At 44.7% G+C, this 19,997-nt stretch overlaps 1 protein-coding gene across 1 annotated transcript in view; it reads left to right on the plus strand.

Annotated features, from left to right (window-relative positions):
- Positions 1 to 6,213: 6,213 nt before the first annotated feature.
- The window catches only part of LOC311244000 (tyrosine-protein phosphatase non-receptor type 18-like), a gene marked incomplete at its 5' end in the record, with an annotated part of 69,159 nt that continues 55,375 nt past the window's right edge, over positions 6,214 to 19,997 (plus strand). Inside the window, 2 exons of the mRNA XM_084333409.1 lie at positions 6,214 to 6,322; positions 19,404 to 19,480. Of these exons, the coding sequence (XP_084189535.1) occupies positions 6,214 to 6,322; positions 19,404 to 19,480 (186 nt within the window). The remainder of the gene's footprint in view (positions 6,323 to 19,403; positions 19,481 to 19,997) is intronic.

Genomic DNA, 19,997 nt, shown 5'->3' on the forward strand with positions numbered 1-19,997 from the left:
TAGAGCAGGGGAAGACATTCTGAGAAATGACGGCGGGTCCGGGAATCGAACTCGTGTCCCCCAGATCCGTGACGAGCACGGTTTTCCCCGACGCAGAAATAGCGCCGAGATATGCAGTGAGCTACTGGAGCTCCCCAAAGGGGAACTATTTTACGATTTCTTTCACTATTTGGGCACTTTTACACAATTCCTGTGGGTTTATGGAACACCTCTGTAATTTTTTTTTTTTTTAATTCATTGTTTTGTATTTCTAATCAAGTACTCAAAAACAGCATTTTTCTACCTCAAGATCTTAAGCCGTTTTGAGCCTGGGCTCCAACCACAGTGGGCACTGTGTGGAAACTCAGCTGATTATCATGCAGCGGTGTCTCTCTGACATCACAAATCAGCACATTTTCAGATGACTCAGTTCAGTGAGGGTGAATATTGTGAGAGGAGAATTGGAAGAATGCGCCAATATGAGAATTAGAGACATAGATCATATTAATATAAGTCCACATAGCTAGGAAACAATGCTAAACACTGAAAAAGGCCATTTATAAGATAGTTCCCCTTTAACTACATTGCAAAAGTAGTATACTTTTCAAAAAAAGTGCTTCATTTATGTACCACATCTGCAACATCTCCTGCAAAAAGTGCTTCATTTATGACTGTGCAACAACTGCAACATCTCCTCTTCAACATTTCAATATAAAAATAAAATAAAAAACAAACAAGTGCATGATGTGCATCTGAACATTCTAACATCAACACTTGAACAAAAAACACATTTATAGTGCAGCTGAGCTTATGAAAAAGTGCTTCATGTCTGTGCAACAACAGCAAATCACAGCATCTTATTAGCACTTATTGTCGACTCTTAACTCTCAAACATCAGGGGGGTGGGGGGCAGACAGGCCTAGCCTACATACACACATCTAATGAGAGCGATTGCACTTCTTTGACTAGGCAATGGCAGAGAAAGAGGGTTCATAGGAAGTGAGGGCTACCCGCAAACAGTGATGCAAATGCTCATTTGTCAAGGAGGCATGGTTGCTTGTTTTAATGGCATTCATGTGAGAGAAACTGGATTCACAGGTGTATGTTGAGCCAAACATTGTTAGCACAGATATTGCCAGCGTTTTTATTTTGGGGAATGTCTTGACATGAATACACTTTATCCAAAATGTTGTGGTGGATTCATTCTCAAGTGCCTGCTTCAGAGCAGATGATGCTTGCATGTCAATTATATATTATATAGTTGCAGGAGACCTTCATCAATGTGAAGTGATGCAAGGAACTCTTGTCCTTTTGTGGAAATAGCAGCTACATTGGCAAATGGGTTGCTCACAAAATGCATCAATTCTCTGGACATGTCAAATTCATCAAATCGACTTGCAAAGTTTTCCCTCAATTAATTGAGTGACTTTTGGCTCAATTGTGCGTGTTAACGTTGACATGAAAAGAAAAAAGTAAAAAAAAGAAAAAAATTAAAAATATAATTTTTTTTTAATTTTTTTTAATTTAATTAAATTTAATTTTTATTATCATGTAATCTTTGGCGGGCCGGTCAGAATAATCCCGCGGGCCGGATCTGGCCCGCGGGCCGCCAGTTGAATAGCCCTGAAATAGAGTAACAGAGGTCTGAACTTGAGTTGAACTCGCATTTTTCTGTAGTGGTTGCAAGATTCCATATTCCAATATTCCAGCATAGAGGTATAAACTGGAAAACACAGCGGTTCCATAGCCTGGAGTCTTGTTTTTTTTGTATCCACTTTTTCTAGCCTGACGTCTTATGTAGTACAGGTCCAAGTTTTATAGAAATCCGTTCAGAAATGGGTCTTTGAGAGACCAGCTAGAGAAAAAAAGCTCCCCAAAATCCATTTTCCTCATCCATGGCCGTTCATTCTGAAGTGTGATTCACTTCTGGTTTTCGCCCGTCAATTTTCACCTAGATCCGTTATTCCCCCCCCCCCCCCCGCCCGTGGGGTATCATTGGAAAGGTACACTCATTGGCTACAACGCTGACCAATCATTTTCGCCATCAGCGGATGATTGGCAGTTCTAGAGCATCAGGAGTCCGGGCGGGTCATCTGTCGCTCGCCGCGTAAAAAGACACTCGCCTGACATATCGTCATGTAACTCGAGAACCGAGGCAAGGATTTGGTTGAGTGAGATGGCGTTCGAACGGCAACAAATAGATCTTTCGAACTGCTAGACGCTCGCAAAGTGGAAATATGTGCTGCCCTCTAGTAGTAAGTCATACTGTAGAACTTAGCGTGAAATCTTATTTAGTAGTGTCAATACGGAACAACTGCACGTTGGCTCTCAAGGCCACCTCCTGCTCCGTCTGCAGTCATGATCCAGGGGGGCAGCGCTATCCGTGATAAAACAAGTTATTAGAATAATAGAAGCCTACTGTAATGATTCATTATGCACGTATACAGTATGTGTGTGTGTGCGCTGAGTGCATCTGCGTTATGCATAATCACCAAGCCGTTTCTCCACTGGTTCTTAGATGTGCGCACTAAGCAATAAGAAATAAATAAAACCAACAATAAATAATATCATAGAGAACAAGACGGTATATGGAATATTAATAGTCTATTCCACTATAGCTAGATCCACGCGATTGGGTTTTGATTGTATGTTACTATTGCACTTTACTGTTACATTTTCACTCTGGTTGGATGCCAAACTTATTTCCGCTGTATTGTACGTGCTGTATGATGACAATACATTTTAATCTAATCTAATCAGTCGCAAATTGCTTCCACACTACCTGAATATTCCCCCCATATGGGTGAGCAATGGATAGCCTCTCCTTATAAGGAGCTGATGGGGCATTTTTGTATGCAAATAGGTGTACGAGAACACGCTTCCAGTTTAAGAATGAGTGACGTTCTTCATTCATGGGAACCCAGTTGAGATGATTTTGGCCACTTATGGAGGAGGATTTTTGTAAATTTGTTAGTACAAACTTAGTAGTAAGATAGTTATGAAGATAATTACGAATATGTTCGAGAATGAGGTCCATTGTGTCTACTCAGAGGTGTATATAGTAAAAATATTGTACAACGCCAAGAATACTGACTTGCTCATCTGTTCATCGTGCGTGTGTGTATATAGGCAGTGGTGCAGTGGTAATTTTATCTTGGTTGCACTATGTTTTAATGACATCATGTGCATGCACGCTCCATTATGATTATAATGATTATTATGTACATAAATAGTAGGAAACATGTTTGTATAGGAAATGACTAGCTTTAGTTTAGTTTTTGTAAATATTGCCTTGAAATAGAGAAGCTGAAAAGAGAGAGAAAACATTAGAACATATTCCCATTAGTCATTACTGCATGATTTTGTATCTTGTTATATCTCTACTTTCTGTGTGTGTGTGTGTGTGTGTGTGTGTGTGTGTGTGTGTGTGTGTGTGTGTGTGTGTGTGTGTGTGTGTGTGTGTGTGTGTGTGTGCGTGCGTGCGTGCGTGCGTGCGTGCGTGCGTGCGTGCGTGCGTGTGTGTGAGAGATCTATATCTCTACTTTATGTGTGTGTCCGTGAGAGAGAGAGGGAGATTGTTCTATCTCTACTTTCTGTACGTGTGTGTGTGAGTGAGAGAGATTGATTGATTGAAAATTGTATTAACAGATTGCAGAATGGGTACAATACAGTACAGCTCAATACACACAATTGTTTTAGGGGATGCAGACCAGAGAAAGACTTTCGTCTTGTTTACATCAGGGTCCCCCATTTTCAATTCATCATAAAAGAGAGAGAGATTGTTCTATCTCTACTTTCTGTATGTGTGTGTGTGTGTGTGTGTGTGTGTGTGTGTGTGTGTGTGTGTGTGTGTGTGTGTGTGTGTGTGTGTGTGTGTGTGTGTGTGTGTGTGTGTGTGTGTGTGTGTGTGTGTGTGTGTGTGAGTGAGAGAGATTGTTCTATCTATCTCTACCTTCTGTATGTGTGTGTGAGAGAGATTGTTCTATCCCTCTACTTTCTGCATATATGTGTGTGTGTGTGTGTGTGTGTGTGTGTGTGTGTGAGAGAGAGATTGTTCTATCTACTTTCTGTGTGTGTGTGTGTGTGTGTGTGTGTGTGTGTGTGTGTGTGTGTGTGTGTGTGTGTGTGTGTGTGTGTGTGTGTGTGTGTGTGTGTGTGTGTGTGTGTGTGTGTGTGTGTGTGTGTGTGTGTGTGTGTGTGTGTGTGTGTGTGAGGAGAGCTTGTTCTATCTCTACTTTCTGTGTGTGTGTGGGTGATAGAGAGATATTGTTCTATCTCTACTTTTTGTGTGTGTGTGTGTGAGAGAGAGCTTGTTCTATCTCTACCTTCTGTGTGTGTGTGTGTGTGTGTGTGTGTGTGTGTAATAGAGAGAGATTGTTCTCTCTACTTTCTGTGTGTGTGATAGAGAGAGAGATTGTTCTATCTCTACTTTCTGTGTGTGTGTGTGTGTGTGAGAGAGCTTGTTCTATCTCTACTTTGTCTACCGCGCTCCCTACCTGTGGAATAAATTACCTGCCGTCGTCAGGGGTGCCTGCTCTGTCGAAGCTTTTAAATCCCTGCTTAAGACCCATCTTTTCTCTCTCTCCTTCAACCTACCCTGATCTCACCTGGTCGGGGACTGACCCTTAGATTAATCTGTCTAGTTTAGTTAGGATGTCTATTTGCTCCCATGTCTGCTTTTCTGCAGACATGGGAGAACCTTTTTAACCTCTGTCTCTGTCTCAACCGGTCCCATGGAACAGCTTCATACCGCCTTTTGTCTGGCCTGCAGTGCTGAACCATCTGAGTGGCTTCTCCTGCCCCCCGGGGCATACGGCCCTGAGCTATTGTCTTGTATCTCAGCCTGTATCCATACGCTTGCAGTAGTTCTATCTATTACTCAATTTCACAATTTTCTTATATACTTTGATTCCACTGCATATGCTCACTACATGTATTTATTGCTCCATCTCCGCCCACTACAAACATGGGAACTCTCTAACCCCTGCCCCCCCCCCCCCCCCTCTCTCTGAGTCGTTGTCTCGTAGTGCTGACCAAGGTGGTGGATGTCTCGGGGTCTTGCCCAAGATTGCAGTGACTGTTCTACGTGCACCACGAGGCCATGGATCAGCTTCTTACCGTCTTGTCCGTGGTCTGTCAACGCGGTTCAGACGTTCATTGCTGGGTTAAGTACTTCTATTCTATTCACATAATATGTTTACTACATATATCTATTCTATTCACATATATGCTTACCACTTGTATCTATTGCTATGTCCGCCCATCACAATCACGCGAACTGTCTAACGCCTGTCCCGGCTCCCTGTCTCCCTGTCTCCCTGTCCCCCTGTCTCCCTGTGAGTGGCTGTCTCGGAGTGATGACCGGAGTGTTGTACGTCCCGTGATGAAGACCGGGAGGATGCGACCCTATCTGCGCCGCCTCAAATAGATCCGCTATCAGCTCTATCTTTAATCTTTAAAAAATGCTCAGTTGCTATCGCTATCAGCTCTATCTTTAATCTTAATCTTTCAAAATGTTCAGTTGCTATCGCTATCAGCTCTATCTTTAATCTTTCAAAATGTTCAGTTGGTATCGCATGCACTTATCTGTGTTTCACTACACACATGAGTCCATGCCTACCAACTGTTCACCTGTTTTATTGCAACACTACTATCACCGACATCTAAGAAGGGAGATCCCCCCTTGAATGGCCCTTCTAAGGTTTCTCTCCTCCACAATGCCTGCGGTGCATTTTTTCCTATTGCTAGGTTTTAGTGAGTTTTTCCTTACCTTCGCGTGGGGTATGTCTGGGAGTGTTGCATTTATTTATTTTACATTTATTTATTTGGCATTTATTAAAAAAAAATTGGACTTTATGGTGTTCTTGTTTTGTTCTTGACTTATTGTGATGTTTCTTCTTGACTTGTTTAAAGAAGACGTGTCCGGCCCATGGGGACATTAACGTGTGTTGTCGGGCCTTACAAATAAATTTGATTTGATTTGATACTTTATCTGTGTGTGATAGAGATAGATTGTTCTATCTCTACTTTCTGTGTGTGTGTGTGTGTGTGTGTGTGTGTATGTGTGTGAGAGAGAGAGATTGTTATTGTTGTTGTTAATACAGTAGATAAAAAGATGCTCTAAAACTAAAACATATTGAACGTATGTTTGGTGCAGATTCCCATAAGACATTTAAAGTGCGTGTGTGTGTGTGTGTGTGTGTGTGTGTGTGTGTGTGTGTGTGTGCGCGCTAGATGGTGCGTAGCCAGGCGGTGGCGCTGCAGAGGGACTTGGGTCTGACGACTGAAGCAGGAGCCCTGAGGGAGAACATCAAGAAGAACAGATACAAAGACGTTCTGCCATGTAGGACACACACACATACAGTATACACACACACACACACACACACACACACACACACACACACACATACAGTATAATACACACATACAGTATACACACCAGTGGAGGCTGCTGACCAAATTTTTTGGTGAAGCACAAATTATTATATTATATTATATATTAAATTGTATTTTTTAAACATCCCCAACGCTGCAACACCCCCATTCCTCCCAGGTGTCAGGCTGCTCATTCGCTTCCATTCATTTTGGGGACCATGTTTAAATATCATACTTCTGAAGTATAAACAAACTATACTGCTGTGACAATTTCAATAAAACAGACAATTCTGAGTCAATGGTACAGCAAAACTGTACATTGGAATATCTAACATGTATTTACCACCTTCCTCTGCACGAGGCCACAGATGGGTTTTATGTAACACAAGGACAATGAATGAATGAATGAATGAATGAATGAATGAATGAATGAATGAATGAATGAATGAATGAATGAATGAATTAATGAAAACTTTATTTAACAGATTGCAGAATGGGTACAATACAGTACGGCTCAATACACACAATTGTTAAGGGGATGCAGACCAGAGAAAGACTTTCGTCTTGTTTACATCAATTCAGTGCCACATACACACAGTCCTCATATCCCTCCTAGTTACACACAGTCATCATATCCCTCCCATACAATACGCACAACACAACAGACTAACTCGTCTTGCTCAATACTTGTTTATGAGTTTTAAGAGACAGCACTGTAATCTCTTTCAACCAAAGCTCTACTAGTTAACAAAGATCTCCACCTTGCTATCTGAAACACTGACACCATTATCAACCTAATAATATCAACCTGATAATATTAAAACATTATCAATATAACGTTAGCTACCAACTTTAGCTAACGTTCTGTCTCATTAGGGGCTCTGCTTGGCATCACTCTGCACTATCTCGCGTACGTGCACGCGCACTGAATAAATTCCACAAATGTACCTTTAATACCAGTATTAGTCTGACCACACCCCTCATCAGCTTACCTTCATAAGCAGGTGTGTGGTCACCTGCTCTCCTCCTTCTCGCTTTCACCACAAGGAAGTGCCTGGTAGTACCCCACTTGACGTGTTGTTAGTTGAAAAGAGTTGTGACGAGTTTACATTGTGCTTAATTTTTTCTTCTCTCACATCTGTTGTACAAGAAAAAGTTGGGTCATAATGTATTCCGCGGAGAGTAGACCCGCTAGACCTACTCTTCACCAGCGGTTCTCCATTCCCGCCTCCGTCGTGCGCCTTGGTGCTGGGCTGTTGCCACTTTCGTGGTTGCCGACCCAGCCCAGGAGGCAGCCGGTGGATAGTTTGCCTCACCGAAGAGCCGAGGAGTCGGTGCCGTCGCTCCGGCGATGGCCTGATCTCGACTCTGGTTCCTCTGGTTCCGGGGAATCGCCCGTTGGTGAACGGGGGGTTGTCTTGGAGCCAGAGGATTTGCGACGCAAACTTTTCGCGTCTGCCCGTTCACGTCGCAAGATGGTAGCGTGCAGGCGCGAACGGCCTGGGTTTGGGGAACTGCTGGAGACCAGCGAAGATGCGTCCGGCTCTGGATTTCCAATGGAAACTGAGGACTTCATGGACGAGGCGGACGGGTTTTTGTATGATGGCCCCGTGGAGGAGAGTATCCCTCCTCAGGAGACCCCGGAGGGGGGGGAAATGGCTCCATGGGGCGCCCTGTTCGAGGATGTCGAGGAACCACCTTGGCCTCATCAGCAGGATGCCCTACTGTCGGCCACATCAGACTGTGGCTCCTTGACCAGTCGCAGCCTGCTGCATGTGAGGGATGCGGGGTCGGTGGAGGAAGGTTCGCAGGGGGAACTGCGGGCCTTGTTTCCCGAGCTCATGGCGGTAGCCGCCGCCGCAAACGGCGTGCCGCTGCCGCTGCCATTGCCTGCACCTGTCGCTGATGACCTCATAGGCCATCCCTGGCAGCGTCCCCCAGTGAGAGGGGTGGACGTTGTCTACCCATTTTTCCCATCGATGGGGGCCTATGTTCGTCGGGGTCAGGCGGTGTCCAACATCATGGGACTAACTCCCGCCTACGTACCAGTTACGCGGGTGTCGGGGTTAGTCAAAGGTATGGGGGAGGGCGTGCCTCGGCTTGACAGTCTGATGGCCGCGCTCCTCTGTCCGGATATGGTGTGGGAACCCCTATGCAAGCCGGTCCTCCAGGGGAAATCGGCTAGGCGATTGGCTTATTGGGGTGACCAGTCATTCATCGCTGGTACACAATCGCTAGCTGCGGCGTCTAACATCGCCCACCTGGCTAGATTTGTATCGGGGATAATGACGGGCGGCACGGATCTGAACGAGGTTAAATGCGATCAGATCACCCAGGCTGCGGGAGCTGTCCTGCACCTTTCCCTCCGGGGCTCCTCGGGGTGGCAAGACTCGAGCGGCGCGAGGTGGCCGACGGCGTTGAGTGACTTTTCCCCTCTGTGTCGCCTCTCCTCTACACCCTCCCCGGCCCCTCTATGATTTAGTGCCTTAGAACACTTTTTTTTTTTTTAAACTTTGACCAGTCAGCTGGTTCTTTTTAGCGTTTATCGCTTTTTCATCGCATTCATACTTGGTCAAGTTCGACCGACAGAAGCAGGCTGAAAGGGTTCAGATGGGGGGGAAGACACTCTGGGAAAGGCACAGCTGCCGTCCGGGATTCGAACGCGCTCAGCCCCAGATCTTTGACAAGCACGGTTGTCCACGGCGCTGAAATAGCACTCGCGGTACGTGGTGAGCTACTGGAGCTCCCCCCTTAGAACACTTTTTAGTTTAATAAAAAGAAGTTCCCCGATATAAGGGGGACTGTGTTTTGGCCGAACAAACTGTGTGTTTCTTCAAACAATTCATATGGTGGGGTTGTGTATATATGGATCTGCCCTTTTACGTTGTGTGATGAGTCGTGTTGTGTTACGTGGTTAAGCAAGGTCTGCAACGTACACTCAGTAATAGGTTCTATTAGCTTGATGCTCCACATGCAGGTAGAAACTGGTGTTATTCCATTGCTTGAACTAAGTGTATGTGTCTCACAATGCTGTGTTGTTTAGTTGCAGTAATACTCGTACACACATTTCACGGCCTAGCCGTTTACTCTCGATCAGCGTTTTTTTCCTATGTACGACATAGTCAACGGGGGTAGGATTCACACACAGGCGACTTGTGTTTTGTTGTAAAATCCTGTACACATTTGTGGGTAGCAGGCATTGTATTAGCTTATGCTATGCATTGCTTTCTACCAGAGGTTTTCAAGATGGCTACGGTTGTTTTTCTGTGTGTAGGGTATGAAGGGTGTTTTTCGGGAGGGGGTGTCGAATAAACCCCTCCTTTTCCCACTTGATTGGTTTAGGGGATTTTTGATCTCTTCTGCTGAGCCAGTCAGGGCCAAGCCGGTGGGACGTCTTGGCGGGGGGGGGGGGGGGGGGGGGGGGGTTATTCTACCGACTCCTATTACATGACAGGAGCCGGCAGGTTTCCCCGCCCGTTGTGGCGGTGTTGCTATGGCGACGCCTTCCATGAGTTGAGGTGTCTTAAAGGTGTCGAGTTAGGGCGTAGGGCTCACAGTTCTGCTACGCCCGATTTATGTGTAAACTTGAGTCGGTTGGTCACGTGACTCACAGTTGGCATATCTTTTTCATGACTATGAACTCATGTGGGAAGGTGTTTCTGGGAGGGTCTGGTCTTACACTCTGATTAAAAAGAGTGACTGGATTAAAATCATGTGAAAACAGGTTTTTTACTCCCAGCTGTGCAGTTGGGTCATACGGGTGATGCTTTTTCTTTATTATTATAAAGAGTTGGATGTGTCTATATGGATTGGAAATGAGGGTCCCTGATGGAAACAAGACTAACGTCTTTCTCAGGTCTGCCCCCCCTTAACCAATTGTGTGTATTGCCGTACTGGGTTGTACCCTTTCTGCAATCTGTTGGGTAAAGTTTTTCATTCATTCATTCATGGAGTTGATTGCATCTCGCCCCTCTTGTCGTTCCCCTGGGCGTCTTGGGGATTCAATAAGGTGGTCTAAACAGCCTATTGTTGATGTGGATATGTCAAAACGCACACATAATGCTAGCTCAGGATGTTCTGTTGGACATTAGCTGACTGGCGCGCCTTGATTGCTTGGGGTTGAAACAGCGTTTTTATGAAGCAATTGGGATGGGGTTTTTTCCTCTGGGCGCGGTTCGTACCGAAACGTCTGGGTGGCGCCTTCTTTTTATGTTTTAGGATCAACGCGCATATCTGCCCCTTCTCCTGGGGTTGGCAGGTCGGCGTGGTTAGGGCACGGGACTGGTTCTGGTCGCGCTGGTCCAGATCAGTTACACCCGTTGTCCGCCGGGGATGCAGATCTGCTGTTCTGGTACCCTGAGGGACTTGGGCTTTTTTCAGGGGGAAAAAATGCTAGGTCGGTCCGGGTGTCACAGGGTTGAGCGTTATGGAACCCTTGTTGGGTACGTTGCTTACGGCCGTGCCAACCTGTACGCGCCCGATCTCGTCGGATCTCGGCCGCTGTGCAGGTTGGTCTTGGTTGGTACTTGGTTGGGTGACCTCCTGGGAATACCAAGTGCGGGGTGCTGGGGCTGGTCTTCCATTTTTTACGCTCTTCTCTTGCGCTTGGCGAAGAGGGGCCTGTTGGGGTGGTTTTAGCCTCCTCGGGGGACCCTGTGCTCCCCGTATCACCGGGCCCGGTCCGGGGTAATGTCTCGTTGACCCGTAGGCCCGGGATAGCCCTGTTGGAAACCGGAACGCGGGCTGCGGCAGTGCCGCAGGTGTGTTTTGGGGTTTCTTTCCTGAGGGGTTATGGGACCAACCATTGCATAGGGTAATGCCTGGGTGGTTGGTTCTCTGGTGTGTTGCTGCAGTGTCAACTCCCGGTTTCTCCGGTTGAGGGTGCCCCTGCACGTTCATGACGTCTGCCGATCGTATCAGCCTTCTCTGTGGAGGCTTGGTTATGCGACAACGCCAGCATACGCCCCTTCCGCCGGAGCGGCTGTGTTCAGCTGTCCTTTCTGGCGCCTGTCTCGTCCGCAGTCTCCAGGCTTGGGTTGACAGCCTGTTGCCTGGTCTTTTTTCCCGGTGCACTGCCTGCTTCCGTTGGTTAACTCTTGTGTGTTACGACCATGCTGTCTGCCTGTTGCAGGGCCGGTGTGCCAAGCGGTGTACTGTTGGGGTGGACAGGGCCCGCTCGGCTGAGGGGCCTTTGTCCGAATACGCTGGCGATGTGGGGGGCGGGGTCACTAGGTGCCCACCTGGTGGGGTCTTGATGCTGGCATCATGGACTTCTCCGGGCCCCCATTCCAGGGAGTCCAGTCCTTTTGGTGGGTCTGGGTCTTCCTTCGCGCTCCGCTGCTACGGCCTTGCCACGGGGTTGGGTTTGCCCTTGATCCCGTGATTCTGGGGGCAGTAACGAGGTTGTTCCCTACGTTCGTTCCCGGGTGGCATGCGGGTTGTGCGTGGGTGTAGTCGTGGGGTCAAGCCACGGTCTGCTCACCCTGTGTGTTGAGTTGCTTGAGTGCCTCTTCGCGCGGTCGGGTCCGTCGCCCTCTCGGTAAACCTCTAATAGGGAGGGTGCCCTCCATTAGGGGGGGTCGGGGGGGCTCGGCCCTCCCTGTTCTGTTGGTTGTGGGGGGCCTTCAGCGGGGTGTATTTGTCGGCCAGTGGCTCCGCTTGGCCTCCCTTTGTGCAGAGTGATGCCAAGCAGAGCCCCTAATGAGACAGAACGTTAGGTTATAACTATAACCAAGTTCTGTTAATTAGGGGTGACGCTTGGCATCCGACGGCCGCTGCAGCCCTTGACCTCACCTTGTGGTGAAAGCTTGGGAAGGAGGAGAGCAGGTGACCACACACCTGCTTATGAAGGTAAGCTGATGAGGGGTGTGGTCAGACTAATACTGGTATTAAAGGTACATTTGTGGAATTTATTCAGTGCGCGTGCACGTACGCGAGATAGTGCAGAGTGATGCCAAGCGTCACCCCTAATTAACAGAACTTGGTTATAGTTATAACCTAACGTTAATGTAGCAGGGCTCCTAATAACACAAGATACATTTCACTATGAATTGAAAATGGGGGACCCTGATGTAAACAAGACGAAAGTCTTTCTCTGGTCTGCATCTCCTTAATAATTATGTGTATTGAGCCGTACTGTATATTGTACCCATTCTGCAATCTGTTAAATAAAGTTTTCATTCATTCATGCCTTTTGAAAAGTGACATGGTCGGTGTAGGAGTTATGATGCGGTTTCAATTCGGTTACAGTAACGTTACACAAACTGACATTCTAAAGCCAAGAAGACACTTACCCATAAAGACGGTATCTTGATCGATCTCATCTTTCGTTGAATAGTGCAGCTTCTCCATGTGACGAGTCCGACTCGAGCCGTGTGCATTAATCCCATGGAAAATGTAAACAATAGCCATGTGCATCGCGAGCCAGCTTGTTGCATCAAATTGATGTTTGGCTTTTGTCTCCCGAGTGAAGTTAGAACTACTACACTTCGGCTGGCTAACGTTAGCGTTAGCGTCCAGGCTAAGCACTGCAGGCTTTTGTTTTACAACAACTGAGATAAAAAAATATATATATATCATCAAACGATGCACAATAAGTTCATGAACAATAACAAAACACTCCACCCTGGGCCTGGTAGCTGCGGTGGTAGCCCTTTAGCTACGTTAGCTCCAACAAGTTAGCTTCTTAAACTGAGATAAAATGATTTTGTAAACAAAGCTGCAGAGCCGCTGAGTAGAAACTATTCTCTGATTGTATCTCAAGGCTGTCAATCATTCAACCTCCGTCTAGCTGCAGAGCAGCAGAGTTGCCACATTCTCTGATTGGATTTCAAGGCTGTCAATCATTCAATCCCCCATTCAATGGCAAGAGTTTAAATGCACGGACCGTGCTTAGATGACGTTAATAGCCTATTTTGATTGGCTATTATTTATTATTTATTTAATCCCGGGTCAACCCGTGCAGAATTCTGCAACAGGTTTCACTGCAGCCATTACTGCAGTAGTGCAGTGCAGGCCTGAGCTCAGAGCTGTCAATTTTGGCCATTTTTGAAAGAAAAAAAAAATTCACTGGCATTTCTTTTACAGAGGAAAACATTTATAATAAAAATAATAATAATAATAATAAAAAAAAAAAATATATATATATATATATATATATATATATATATGTATATGTAAATTAATAATAATTATGAATTATGAGTGAATTTGTGTTTCACGTGTTGTCATAGAGAAACCTCCACTGATACACACCCACATATACAGTATACACACATACAGTATACACACACACACACACACACTATACACACATACAGTATACACACACGTATGCAGTAGGGGTGTAAAGGTACACGTATCCGTACCGAACCGTGTCAGTGTGTACCGAACAAATACAACGGTATGTTAACTACTAACGACCACCCACTGGGGGCTGTTTTTTATTATTTCGATTATTAATTTCAATATAGAATATTCGTTGACAGCCCTACAAGTACAATTAGTTACTGCACACTACATCACCCCTGAGTGGAACATGGCAAGCCAAACTTTCCCCCACTGTACCGAAAACCCGTACCGTACCGTGACTTCAAAACCGAGGTACGTACCGAACCATGGTTTTTGTGTACCGTTACACCCCTAGTATGTACAGTATACACACACATACAGTATATACACACACATATACAGTATACACACATACAGTATACTAGGGCTGTCCCCGACTAAGGATTTGGATGGTCGACTAGGATTGGCCAAAATTTGCCGTTAGTCGACTATTGGTCGACTTAAAAAAATAAAAAAAATAAAAAGTAAAATATTTAAAAAAAAATTATTTAAATTTTTTTTATCATTCCATTTGGGCTGTGGGGGTGCTTAATGTCTGAAGGAGTCGACTGAAGGCTTCTTGTCCTCTGCAAAAGCATGCAATTGGTCCACTGATGGATACATCTTGATATTTGTCTAGTCTAGTGTGTTCATTAGATCTTTCAGTGCCTCTGTGCCTGTTTTCGTAGGCAGTTAGCCTCTGGTATGCGTTCCATTAGCGTTAGTCACGCTTCTAGGCCTCTTTTTTTTGGAAAAAATTATATAATTTTTATTTTTATTTTTTTTTATATTCGACTAAGGCCCTTGTTACACACAGTGTTTTTGTTCTCGTTTTTATACGTTTTGAATACGTTTGCTGTTTCTATTACATAGAAATGCCGTTTTTGCCGGAAACGTTGTGGCCCTACTGAAAACGCTAAATTGTGTTTCCGTTTTGGAATAGCGCCAAAAACTCGCCAACAACATGTCGTGTAATCTGCGTGGAGCCGTTGTTGCTCAACGCCCATGCGCAGTAGATACCATCTGCGTGCCCTTCCGGTGACAACAGAGCTGTCCCAAATAGCTGCAGCTACCATGTGTTGTCAAGTTATTGTTATAAGGACCCCAGTCCAAGCTACAACAGTCTGCATTCCCTTAACAATTGTTTGTATTGAGCCGTATTGTATTGTACCCATTATGCAATATGTTAAATAAAGTTTACATCCATTCATTCTGCTAGCATTACCGATTGCATGAGCACTGCCGCTGGCTAACGTGAGCTAGCGTTAGCTATCAGACCCTGTTAGCTCAAGCTCCTCTTTCAATCTTAACAAGCATTAAACAAAATGGCCCAGTCATCTATTCACCTTTGTTTAATACACACGGCGTTGTCTCTAATGTTATCTAGCTACTGATAGCTCCCGATATCATCAGTTTGGTGCTGGCTGGTTAACGTGAGCTAGCGTTAACTTCTAACCACAATACTATACTGTTATACTGGCATATTCCATTTCACGTTAGCATGTAGCTAACAATGTAGCTAACAACATTGCCGATCCTTTTTGAGACTAAACTATCCGCTCTTGGTGGTCACTTGTGTTGATGTTAGTTTTGTTTCATCAACAAATGAGAGGCAGAACACACAGTGAATGTATCCGTTTAGTTTATTGCACTTTTATTACACTTTGCTGAAAAATAAGTGCTGCATTGGGTAAATAGGCATTTAAAGATGGCGGCGCCTTGTTGACATTTTCTTTGCAGGAAGTGTATTGGCACATTCAAGTTTTGATTGGTTGAAAATTGCCTTCATGTTCGCCACCTACTGCCACCTACTGCTTTGGCAGTGTACTACATCACTGTACTTAGGTTGCAAAACGTATGTCTCACTCAGCTACCGCTACGTTGCGACCTGTAAAAGCGAAACTCATCTGAAAACGAAACTAAGGTGTAACCGCAGCCTAAGAGGTTGGCCAGTCGACTACGGCTCCTTTCGACCGATTAGTCGACTAATCGATTAATAGGGGTCAGCCCTACAGTATACACACACATACAGTATACACACACATACAGTATATACAGTATACAGTATACACACATATACAGTATACACACACAAACAAACAGTATACAGACACACACACACATATACACACAGTATACACACATATACAGTAGAATAGAATAGAATCTTTATTGTCATTGTTGGTACAACGAAATTGAGTTTGGAGCATCACCACTGGCATACAAACATACTGAATATAGCATGTGCAAAATAATAATGTCAATAATAATAATAATAATAATAATATAATATCAATCAATGTCCCAATGTCCTCAATAATAATAATATAACATCAATGTCCCAAGTGCAATAGTGCTAGTGCATATAAATAGTGACAGTCCAGTTGGGTTAATGGATGGAGGGGGGGGGAGGGGGGGGGGCGTTGGCTTGCAATGAATGGAATAGTGTATAGTGCAGCAATGCAAGTCCGGTTCACAGTTATTGTTGTAATGTATAAGTGGGAGTTATGTCACCGGGGGTTGGGGATGGGGGGTGCGAGGGGGGGGGGGTGCGGGGCCACAAGTTGATGTTGATCGTTGAGCAGCCTGACAGCCCGTGGATAGAGGCTGTTGGTCAGTCTGCTAGTTCTGGACTGGATGAATCTATACCTTCGACCAGAGGGCAGCAGTTGAAAAAGATTGTGTGCTGGGTGGTACTGGTCCTGTACGATGTTATTCATACGACGTAGGCAGCGGGAGGTGAATACTGTGGAGATATCTGGGAGGCTAGCTCCAGTGATCCTCCTCGCAGCCTTCACCACTCTGTGGAGGGCCTCCTTCTCTGCCCTGGTGCAGCTGGAGAACCACACCAGTAGTCTGTACGTGAGCACACTCTCTACTGCGCAGTGGTAGAAGTTGGCCATCAGTCCCTGTGGGAGTTTAGCCCATTTAAGCTTCCGCAGATAGAAGAGGCGTTGCTGTGCTTTCCCCACAGCAGAGGTGATGTTGATCCCCCAGGACAGGTCATCAGACAGTCACACCCAGAAACTTACATTTTGAAACCCTCTCCACCTCCTCACTTCCAATGAGGAGTGGCGAGTGGCTGAGGTCACCAGTCCTGCGGAAATCGATGATAATTTCCTTGGTCTTCGTGGGGTTGAGAGCAAGGTTATGACCATCGCACCACTCCACTAGTCGCTCGACCTCCCTCCTGTATGAGGTCTCATCGTTTCATTTCCTTCCTTGTGTCGTCTGCAAATTTGACTATGAGGTTAGATGGAGAGGAGGAACAACAGTCGTGGGTGAAAAGTGTATAGAGAAGTGGGCTGAGTACACACCCCTGAGGGGCCCCGGTGCTAATGGGCAGGGTGGGGGATGTGTGCTTGCCAATTCTAACATGTTGTGTGCGATTTCTAAGAAAGTCCAAGATCCAATTGCATAGTGTGGTGTTCAGTCCGAGTTTGTGTAGTTTACTGTGAAGCTTGTTGGGTAGAATAGTATTGAAGGCTGAACTAAAGTCAACAAAAAGGAGTCTCCCATATGTGTGCCTGTGTTCTAGATGTTCCAGCAGAGTGTGTAAAACAATGGCAATAGCATCCTCTGTTGACCTGTTCTTCCGGTAGGAAAACTGGTTGTGGTCTAATGATGGCGGTATGGAGGCTTTTATGTGTTTCATGACCAGTCTCTCAAAGCATTTTGCGACGATGGGGGTGAGTGCCACAGGTGTGTAGTCGTTCAGGCACACATATATACACACATACTGCATATAATAATAAATAATAATAATAATAATAATAATAATAATAATAATAATAATAATAATAATAATAATAATAATAATAATAATAATAATAATAATAATAATAATAATAATAATAATAATAATAATAATAATAATAATAATAATAATAATAATAATAATAATAATAATAACTTTATTTGTATAGCACTTTTCATACAGAAGTTGCAGTTCAAAGTGCTTCACAACAGTAAAAAATACAGGCATAAGCGAGCATAAAAAAGATAGAGAGGTAACAAGGTAAGGTAAATCACAGTGTTTCACATTAGGATCTAGCATCCCAATAGGTTCTCTGTACAGTTTCATTCAGTAATACAAATAATTTTATTTTTTTTTACAATTATTCGGTTTAAAAATAGTCTAAAAATTATAAAATAGAACGGACATACAACATGGTATTTAACATACAACAGAGCAGTGCATCAGTAAGAAGTAAAAAGTGTGATAAAATTGTTCAATTTTGAATTACAACAGAGCAGTGCTCTTAGAATTACAGTGCATTATTATATATATACACGCACACACATACACACACATACAGTATACACACGTATACAGTATACACACATACACGCATATACATACACATACAGTATACACACATACAGTATACACATATATATTATATATATAATATATATAACACATATACTGTACATATATACACACACATTTATATATACTCTCACACACACACACACACACACACACATATAAACACACATACACATTCACATTCACACACACACACACACACACACACACACACACACACACACACACACACACACACACACACACACACACACACACACACACACACACACACACACACACACACACACACACACACACACACACACACACACACACACACACACAAACATATATACACATCTCCCCAGTCCTTGTATCCATACACTGGCTCCAGGTAAAACAACGAATACATTTCAAAATCCTCATGTTCACATACAAAGCCATAAACGGTCTCGCCCCAGCCTACATAAAAGAACTCCTGGTCCAATCAACCAGCTCCAGATCCCTCCAATCAAACAACCAAATCTGCCTAAAAATCCCCCACACAAGACTGGTGACGAAGGGAAACCGGGCTTTCGCAGTCGCAGCACCGACCCTCTGGAACAAGCTCCCACTCAACTTGAAATCTGCAGGCACTCTACGGACCTTTAAGGCCATGCTCAAAACCTACCTTTTCGCCATAAACAATCCGTGAGCTAGTTTTTGTATTGTAGTATGTGTGGTGTATTATGGCTGTCTGTCTGCATGTATTTTTTTCTGTTTTTGTATTGTTCCTGTCTTTTTTGTTTGTTTCTTTCCCGGGATGCGCCCCGGGCCGATGTAACTATTGGTTGAGGGGCGCAATATAAATAAATGTATCATATCATTATCATATATACACACACACACACACACACACACACACACACACACACACACACACACACACACACACACACACACACACACACACACACACACACACATACACACATATACACACACTGCATGGAGAGTCCACTGTACTCCCATACAATCCCATTACAGGCATTGGTGTCTGCCTTGTTAGCAGGAAATACTAAATCATATCATGAATGACCACTTAAGACTCTTTATGGAGATTAACTCCCATTAGATAATGTCTTATGGTGCTTATAATCATGATATGCATGTTTTGGTTTTTCCTCAGTGAAAGTCAGATCAAGCTGATAAACAACAGCATGTTTGTTCATTATGCCAATATGTCTCAAAGGTACTGTGAATCAATATGGAATGTCCCCGCAAGTGATGAAGACATGTGTGTGTGTGTGTGTGTGTGTGTGTGTGTGTGTGTGTGTGTGTGTGTGTGTGTGTGTGTGTGTGTGTGTGTGTGTGTGTGTGTGTGTGTGTGTGTGTGTGTGTCTGTGTCTGTGTGTGCGCGCAGATGATCAGAGTCGTGTCCAGTTGTCTCTCCTGACAGGTGAAGGTGATTCTGACTACATCAACGCCAGCTTCATTCAGGTAGAAATTCATTGAATATGAATTACGTTGGCAGTCGCTTACTGTCTGTAAAGACCTTCAGGACAGTCTCTGGTTTCCTCCCACACCATAAAGACAAGCATACTGGGTACATACTGGGTACATGCTAGGTGTATGCTAGGTACATGTACATGCATACACACACACACAGGTACGTGCGGCACGGCACTGTCACCTCACAGCTAGAAGGTCCTGGGTTCAAGTCCCGCTTGGGGACCAGGTTTTCCCGTTGCCAGGTACCCAGGTGGGGTATCTCCAGGGCCTTTCTGTTTGAAGTTTGCATGTTCTCCCCGTGCTCGCAAGGGTTTCCCCTCCCGATAAGATAAACCCAATGGAAAAACATGTAGAACAGATCGCTAACGCTGTCGCGTCCCTGACGAAGACAGACTGGGTAATTTGATAGGTCCCCGGGCACGGCCCCACTAGAGACGTTGGAAGGGGGGGTGCGGCAGCTTCAGTTACTGCACAAAACGGTCTTTTTATATACTGTAACATTATA

This window comes from Notolepis coatsorum, assembly GCF_963971535.1.
Source record: "Notolepis coatsorum genome assembly, chromosome: 17".
NCBI lineage: Eukaryota > Metazoa > Chordata > Actinopteri > Aulopiformes > Paralepididae > Notolepis > Notolepis coatsorum.